Source organism: Salvelinus sp. IW2-2015, linkage group LG17 (assembly GCF_002910315.2).
Source record: "Salvelinus sp. IW2-2015 linkage group LG17, ASM291031v2, whole genome shotgun sequence".
Classification (NCBI taxonomy): domain Eukaryota; kingdom Metazoa; phylum Chordata; class Actinopteri; order Salmoniformes; family Salmonidae; genus Salvelinus; species Salvelinus sp. IW2-2015.
The window spans coordinates 30,352,028-30,361,304 of NC_036857.1; the positions used below are offsets into that span (position 1 = coordinate 30,352,028).

At 45.3% G+C, this 9,277-nt stretch overlaps 1 protein-coding gene across 2 annotated transcripts in view; it reads left to right on the forward strand.

Annotated features, from left to right (window-relative positions):
• fignl2 (fidgetin like 2) overlaps nucleotides 1-8,052 on the forward strand; it is a 30,480-nt gene extending 22,428 nt beyond the window's left edge. For both annotated transcript variants that reach the window (XM_024005695.2, XM_024005696.2), the window contains one exon: nucleotides 2,191-8,052. In XM_024005695.2, coding sequence (XP_023861463.1) covers nucleotides 2,191-4,337 — 2,147 coding nt within the window. In that variant the 3' untranslated portion in view covers nucleotides 4,338-8,052. The remainder of the gene's footprint in view (nucleotides 1-2,190) is intronic.
• Nucleotides 8,053-9,277: the final 1,225 nt, after the last annotated feature.

Here is a 9,277-nt window from a genome sequence, read left to right on the forward strand (position 1 = left end):
CCCCCTTTCTCTGTCGAGCCGGCCAGGGGTCTGTTTTGAAGCGATGGTCTGCGCAAAGGGGTTGGTTCGGGGTGGAGGGGTGGGAGGGGCCAGGGGGGAGGGGAAGGGGTGACAGCATGCAGCAGGGAGATAACAATAGGTCATCTGGGAGTGCTGCTGGTGCAGGCAGCATTATGATAACCTTATCAATACTATCACCACCACACTACTAACACAACCTGGGAAACAGCTCCATCCAATTCCTCCTGGCCCCTTACCTCTCTCTCTCTCCAGCTCTCTCACTCTCTCCCCGCTCTCTCGCGCTCTCTCTTTATCTCTCTCTCACTCTCTTTTTATTTCATCTTTCTTTCTCCCCCTCTCTGTCTTTATTCTCCTCCTCTCTCCAGTCTCTCTTTCCCTCTCTCTCTCTCTCTCTGCCTCCCTCTCCCTCTCTCCACTCTCTCCACCCCCCCCCCCCCCCCCTCTCTCTGGGTAATATGAGCTCCTTCTGTTGCCATGCATGATGGTAACACTAAAACACAATCCACTACCAGCAGGAGAAACAGGAAAAAGTCATTCCCACTAACAGCCTCTCTGATAAGAGGTGTTCTGGCCATGTATCACTGTGGACACAGTAGTAGCAAAGAGGAAAACAGGCTGAGGAAAAAGAGATTGTTGATGAAAGGAGTGTTGAAAGGCCTGTTAAACAATGTTAAAAGACAAGTGAGGTTGAGGGACGTTTTCCAATAATAATATATGTGAGTAGAAGAGAATAGGTTGCACATAAAAACAATAGGCTTTTATAGTGTTTCAACCAGTGGAGGCTCCTCATAGGAGGAAGGGGATGATCATCCTTTTAAAAAGTTATCCTTTTTAGACAAAACTATACTCAATATACTCATGTCACCAAATGTTTGATTGAAACACATTGTTTGCAATGAAGGTCTATAGTAGCCTCACCAGCACTCTGTAGGTCAGCACCATGGTGGAGCCGGAGGACAGTTAGCTTCCATCCTCCTCTGGGTACATTGACTTCAATACGATACCTAGGAGGCTCATGGTTCTCACCCCCTTCCATAGACTTACACAGTAATTATGACAACTTCCGGAGGACGTCCTCCAACCTATCAGAGCTCTTGCAGCATGAACTGACATGTTGTTCACCCAATCAAATGATCAGATAATGAATCTAGTACTGAAAGCATAAGCTACAGCTAGTTAGTACTGCAGTACATAACGTGGTGAGTAGTTGACTCAGAGGGAGAAAAACAATAGTTGAACAGTTTTGAACAAATACATTTCTTCCAAAATGAAGGAGAAGCAAAAGGGAGTTAGAGACATATTTACTTAACTAGCAAATGCAGCTAGGTAGACTAGCCTACTCAAACACCCTGCTCAAACAGAGGGATGCTAGCTCACTGGCTATGACTATTCAACACAACACTGGAACAAAAGAAGGAAGGGAAGCACTGCTAAGGTACACAATAGCAGATTTTGGTAGACGGAAGGTGCTCTTTGGTAAAAGGGGTAAATTGGTCATCAAAAAGAAAGGAGGACCAAGGCACTCTTCATATAATTAATTAAGATGCCTTTATTTGTATGGCATGTTCAATGAAAAAAAAAAAAATAAACACTGGAACTCTTCCAAGTCAAGGTAAGCTTTTGGTTTTACAATTTTTTTTTCGCCTGGTCACATACAGCTGATGTGTTGTGCATTGAAGTCCACAAGCGAAGGGAAAAGTTTGAAGAGGAGATTGCAAAGATGCGGGAAGGAATACATTGTGGCTGCTATGAAAGTGAACTGTGTTCACGTGTGATCAGGTGTATATTAATTCAGCCAATTCTGTTGACAAACTTTTCATAGGCTAGGTTGTAGCAACCTCATGATGGGTATAGGGAAAATTTGAGTATCATGTAGTACCCTAAACCTATCGCTGTTACATTGAAATGGGTGAATGGAATATGATTGACAGTCATCCAATATGCTTTAAATAAGGCCATGCTCATGATTTTTTAAAATCATCCTTCCTTCATCTTAAACGGCACCGACCGCCACTGGTTTCAACACATTTATTGTTCTGTGTTGTCTCGTATATTTCCTGGTTTCTGTCTCTGTCTCCTCCAGGCTTGTATAAGATGCACTGGAACCACTGTCCTAAACAACACCTTACAACCTGGTGTCTCTCTCTCTTTCTGTTTCCTCTCCTCCAGGCCTGTATAAGATGCACTGGAACCCGGAGCATGCCCAGTCCCTCAGCCAGTGGCCTGAGCAGCACCTGGATGTGTCCTCCACCACCTCCTCGCCGGCCCACAAGTCCGAGCTGTACACCGCTGGCCGAACCCACGCCCGAGGAGGCTCCACCCACGGCTACGCCTGGGCCAATGACGACATTGGTGCCCTAACCGCCTCCAATCTGCTAAAGAGCTATGCAGAGAAGTACTCTGGTGTTCTAGACTCACCCTACAACCGTCCACCGGGGCCCACTGTAGGGGCCTACCCAGAGCCAGGGGCCTTCGGTGGCCTCAATGGCCTCAAGACTGAGCTGGAGCCCTGGCCCCTGAGCCACAGTGCGGAGGGGCCCTACCCCGGGTCCCTGGATGGTCTGTCAGGCCCCAAGGCTGGGGCCACATCAGCAGGGCCCCCAGGGGCCAGCAGTGTGTCAGTGGTCAACAGTAACCTCTCAGACTCTGGATATAGTGGTAGCAGCTCCTGCTCTGGGTCTCACTCTGGTGACTACAACCCCCCCAGCTACAACGGTACCTACCTCTCGTCTGGGTACTGCCCCGGGCCCCTGCCTGGCTCAGCACTTCCCCCCGCCTCCCTCCACCACCCCCTCCAGCCCACGCCCACCCTGGTGCCCAGCTACTCGCCCTCCACCCAAGTTTACAGCTACCCGCCAAGCAGCTACCCCCACCAGCCTAGCCTGGCCCCCGCTTACAGCCACCCCTCTGCAGGGTACTTACACTCCGGGCTGGCCACCCCTACTCCTCTCCCCTCCCGGACCACCGTAGTCGGGGGAAGCTACAGCTACCAGGAGTCTGGAGGTGGGGTGAAGAGGAAGGCATTTGACATGTCATTGGAAGAGGAGGGGGAAGGTTCTCGATACAGGAAGTATTCAGGCTACGACCCAATGAAGTCCGGAGGAGGAGGGGACTCTCTCTCTCCCTACAGCATGGGGGATAAAGGAAACATCAGATTCACCACAGGCAGCACAGATCCCCTGGCATTTAAGCCCAGTAAGCCCTCCTCCCAGCCCCTGGTGTCCCCTCCCTATATGGTGGCTGTGGCAGGGGAGAACAGCCCGGCAGCAGGGATGACTGGAGAGAACGGAGGAGGAGGAGGGTCAGAAAACCAGGGCTTCTCCCACTCCCAGCAGCAACAGCAGCAGCACCGCTCCTCCCAGGCTCACAACCAGAAACGCCCCTCCATCCACGGCCAAGGCCAGCCTGGGTCTGGACCAGGGGAGACAGCCAGCCTGAAGAGTCCAGACCCCATGGTTCTGGATCTAGTCAACGGGGAAGTGCTGGACTGCAGCCCAGCCCTGCTATGGGGGGAGCTGGCTGGGCTGACCCACGTCAAAGCTGCCCTGGAGGAGGAGCTGTTGTGGCCCTGTCTAAGGCCCAGCCCCACCATCCTCCCCCCAGCCACCGTGCTGCTGTTCGGCCCCCGGGGAAGCGGGAAGACCACCCTGGCCCGCTCCATGGCCGCCCAGCTGGGGGCCTCCTTCTATAGGCTCAGCGGGGCCATGTTAGCTTCTAAAGGCAAGGTGGATGCCGAGGGGATCCTGGGGGCCACGCTGCAGGTGGCGGGGGCGAGACAGCCTTCTGTTGTGCTGCTCAGTGAAGTGGAGGCTCTGGAGGATGAGGAGGGTCTGAGGCAGGTGTTGCTATCCGCCCTGGAGAAGGCCCAGATGGGGTTAGGGTCGGCGGGGGGAGCCCCTGGGCTGGTGATCGTGGTGTGTACCACCGGCAGGCCAGACCTGCTCCAGGATACGGTGCATCGGAGCTTCGCCAAGCACTACCACGTGGGCCTGCCAGATGCGGGGATGCGGAGACAGGTGCTGCTGCAGGCGCTAGTGCCCCAGGGATGTTCTCTCAGTGACAGGGAGCTGGGGGCTGTACTGCAGCGGTCAGAGGGCTTCTCTGTGTGGGAGCTGCTGCAGCTCTGCCAGCAGGCCCTATCCTCAGCATCCTCCTCGGGCCCTCAGGGGCCCTTACATAGCCTTTCAGGACAGGCTACGGGGCCCCCAGCCCTCAAAGACTTTGAGAACGCCTTCTGCAAGGTGCGTCCGCAGTCGCACGCCACCCCGAAAGAACTGGACACTTGTATGGAGTGGAGCAAGGTGTACAGTCAATGAGGAGGAAGGAAGGCAGGGAGACAGCCACTGTATGTAATATAATGTAGGGGACTGTGAATGTAAACCCTGTCTTCACTTTTGACATGATGACAAGTCTTGGGAATGTTTTACTGTTTAGTTTTTGTGTAATTACTTATTATTATGCAACCAAAAGAGTTAGATTGTCAAGATCGAAGGTTTGGGAGAGATGAGAAGCAGATTTAACATAGGTTTCTCTGGTTAGCATGCTGATGTTTCTATTAAATATACATATACTTTATTTTTCCCAAAGAAAAAGATAGATGAGGCCTTTGTGGACGGGGCAGTGTATTACAGTAGTAGTTGAACCTATATGGTGGGATAACTGCATCATTGGAGATTACTTCTCAAATCCTAACTTGAGATCCATGTGCATAACTTGTCTCAAATCTCGACATCAGTGCATGAATCACGCAAAAGTCGAGTTTTGTGCAACGTGCATCTCTAGACAGTTTGGATTCCACCCAAAGATCCATATTTTTTTGTGATCCAGGACATAAATCAGTAATGTGTTGTCAAGGTGACGTAGTCCAAGGTGATGGATCATCAGGGTCTTTAGGAACAACCTGGACTTAAGAATAAGAAACACCTTTTTTTTGCTTTCCGTTGCAAAACAGATTGAAAAGGGGCAGGACTACCTGGACTCGTCCAATAAAAAACACACATTTTCGTTGCAAAACATTTTAAAACATTTGTTTCCTAATGAACATGTCCCAAGGATTGTTTGAGAGATCCCTCTGTCGTCTGACTGCTACTCTCAGGACCCTATCTATTACCAGTCCACTCCTGTGGTGTTTTAGTTTTCATTGGTCATTTGGTGTGTGGAAACAGCTTAGAATCTATTTGAACAGCTATGGTGGGGTTTTTTCCCACAAAAAAATGATCAACAAATCCTCATTGTCTCTTAGCATTATGGGTTATTAACTAAAAACACTGCTTTTAGCTTCTCACCAAAGTCATGTCATTGTGCTGAAATAATTCAACAAAACGCATCATCATCATTTGATCTGGTCTTATCGTGGACACTTTGGGATCAATGGTCCCTCTTCCCCCTATAGTACAGTATCACATCATTCACAGCTGTTTTGGAGACAAAACCACTCCAATAGCTCATCAATTGTGTACATCCTGAATGGTGCTGTACGTACAAGAAAAAACGTTAACATGCAACTTTACAAAAACGTTGAAATAGAACATAAAGGGCATGAGACTAGGTTGTGGTTGAATATACAACACTATCATTCAAAGCCATGAGTATAACATCCACACATACAATATATTTGAACTGTGGTTTATCACACATTCCTCATTCGGTGCAGTTTTCCCTGAGAATGCTGCTTTAATACAGCCCTGTAACACAGACAAGCACAGCAAGGCAAGATGGCGCTTCCTTTGATGTCTGTTTGTCTCTTTCACCTATCTGCTGGTTTTCTTCGTATGTATGTATGTAGTCTTGTTTGAAATGCTCAGGAAGAATTTCTTTACCTCAAAAAAGAAATAAAGAATGTATGTAGTCTTCAGTCTTAGTGAAGAGAGTCAAAGAGGGGAGGAAGAGCTGACGAGCAAGAGGAGAAAAGACCTCACACAGTCCTGTTGTATACACACTGCAGCTGTCTGTGCATATGCCTCGAGGGAGAAACTTGAAAATGCTACAAAGAGTAACATTGAATGTAATTCAGGTATTTCAAAGGATATTTGATCCCATAAAATCCATGTTTTTATTATTATTATATATGAATATATAAATACAAAAAAATCGTATCCTTTTATTTTTAATGTAGATGTTTTTGGTGGAATGATGATTGTCTTTATGAAGTGTTATGTAGAACACAGAAAATATTCATTTTTTGCTGGACAAACTGTTTACAAATCAACCCAAAGCATTGTGAGTTAACATGTCATATTCATGCATTAATGTTATATACATCTTTTATTGTAATAGATGCAACTCTTTATCGAAATCTATTAATAAAAGGTGCACATTTATATTCCAAGCCTGGACACAGACAAGAAGCAGTAAAACCATTGTCATATACATTTAATTCTCATATACATTTAAGTGTCATATACATTTAATTGTCATATACAGCAGAAAGAAAATACAAAATGAGCAAGGACCTAAAGATGAATCAGTTATATGCATTCGGCAGCTAATCATGTCTAACAATAACCATATATTGTTAATCAGTATTATGCATTATGTACAATACAATCCAATCCTAAATATAACATGACAATCCAGAGAAAAGCATACACACAGGGTTGTGCTATCGCTACTACTCTGTTTAACAACAGCCTGGAAATATCTTGTCATTCAGTTGAGCTGCAGGTACTGAGGTGAGGTCATGATTATTGGACCGTTACCATGGTGTGCAGACCGGAGGTACACTGGAGGATGATGTAATCATCTTCTTCTTCTTCTCCGTCTCCCCATCTCTCGCTCTTCTCGTTATCGCTCTTTCTCTGTACCCAATGCAGTTATTATAGAGGTAGGGTCGTCCCTATAGCCCTAGCTGCTGGCCCCAGTGACCATGTGGCTGGCCCCCTCTGCCCTCTCCCTCTTCCATCGATCCCTCCCCTCCTCCTACCCCCTGCTTCCCTCCTCCTTTTGGAGTGGCATTGCTCTGATTGATGTCCGGGAACCTAATATCACAACCCTGGCCTCTCTCCAGTCTCCCCTGTACAGCTGGTGGCTTCAGTCATGCCATAGAGCCGGGTCAAACACACTGACCCCAGTGTTGAGACACATTTGGTAAAAGTAGTACACTATAAGGGGAATAGGGTGCCATTTGGGACACACAGTAGGTCTAAGAAACTGGAAATACATCTTCAAACTAAGCAGGAGAAATAAGCCCTAGGGAGCCTCTGAGAGATGGGTTTAAATATGTAATCATTTATGTGTCATAACATTAAGATACATAATTTATAAGGATCATTAGAGGTTATAATTCGTTTTCAGATAGAGGTGTTACATATCAGGCAGGGGCTGGGGCTTGAGGCAAATTGTCGTAGTTTATAACAGAAGTCATGGGAGTTTAGTTCATGAAAAGCAGCCGATATCAATACTATCATTAGTTAATGTGAATAATGAAAAATATTTTAGCTATTTCCCAGAGCTCAGATTCCCAAAATCCTCCATGTTTGTCAAACATGTAGATTCAGAAAAACATAATCATTTTGTTCCTTATTCTGTCAGTTGTTGTTTTATTGTTTTTCATTAATGGATTACCTCACTCTACATATGTTACTGCTTAATGTATTAATCAGAGATGATGAGTGGGAATAGGTCTTATCGTTAGAGGTATTGATGATTGGGTGAGGTAGTACTTCCTGTTTGACTCATGCATATCATTGATATCATCTCTACAATACACCTTTGTTTAATCAGTGTTGTGTCTTAAAGCCAATAAGGAAACAAAAAATACAACAACAGTTTGTTCAACAAAATAGGCTTTTGTTAGCTGTTTTTAATCTAATATTACAGTAACTTTGTTCTTGCTTCTTGTACATCTTCTGTAACCATTTCTACCTCATTTGGCAACATATTGTACATGAAAGTATTAATTTCATGTCTTTTTTATGTCTGTTTTCAAACTGATAATAATGTTCTTGAACTGTAATAATGGTCTACCTCAGAAAAGACTGTATTTTAAGAGAATATTATTACACAATATTAAACAGAAATATGTCAATATTGGACTGTTGGCCCTGTCATTCTTTTTTTAATGACATCAGAGTGTATGATTTTTTTTGTGAGTATTTTGACAGTTTTAAAATGAGAAGAGGATACAGGTAGGTGGGAAGAATAGATGTGGGGATTGAACCCCGGTCTACAGTGGGGAGCTTGATGTATGTGCCAGAAGTCTTGCCACTCAACCACAGCTTTGATCAAGCTCAGGGTTTTGGTTGAGGAGTTCTGATTTTGGATTCCAATTGGGTTGTTAAAAAATTCCAATTCCAGAGAGTGCTGGAATGACAACATGGTTTCATCTTACCTCACTCTACATCCATATCCTGGACTGACCCCAATGTTAAGGTCAGTTAAGTCACTTCAATTGATTAACAAATCATTTAATGAATCAAAACGCTAATGATTTTTCGCACTAGCAGTAACATGGCTTTATATACTGAACAAAAATATAAATGCAACATGCAAAGTGTTGGTACCATGTTTTATGAACTGAAATAAATGATCCCAAAAATCTTCCGTACGCACAAAAAATATTATTTCGCTCAAATTTGGTGCGCAAATTTGTTTACATCCCTATTAGTGAGCATTTCCCCTTTGCCAAGATAATCCATCCACCTAACAGGTGTGGCATATCAAGAAGCTGATTAAACAGCATGATCGTTACACAGCTGCACCTTGTGCTCGGGACAATATAAGGTCACTCTAAAATGTGCAGTTTTGTCACAAGTGTCTCTAGTTTTGAGGGAGCATGCAATTGGCATTCTGACTGCAGGAATGTCCACCAGAGCTGTTGCCAGAGAATTTAATGTTAATTTCTCTACCATAAGCTACCATAAGCTGCTGTTTTAGAGAATTTGGCAGTAGGTCCAACCGGCCTCACAACCGCAGAACACGTGTTTGGCATTGTGTGGGCGAGCAGTTTCCTGATGTCACCGTTGTGAACAGAGTGCCCCATGGTGGCATTGGGGTTATGGTATTGACAGGCATAAGCTATGGACAATGAACACAATTGCATTTTAACGATGGCAATGTGAATGCACAGAAATACCGTGATGAAATCCTGAGGCCCATTGTGAGGCCCATTTTTTTTAAGGTATCTGTGACCAACAGATGCATATCTATATTCCCAGTCATGCAAATCCATAGACTAGGGCTTAATTAATTTATTCCAATTGACTGATTTCCTCGTATGAAATGTAACTCCGTAAAATCTTTGAAATTGTTACATGTT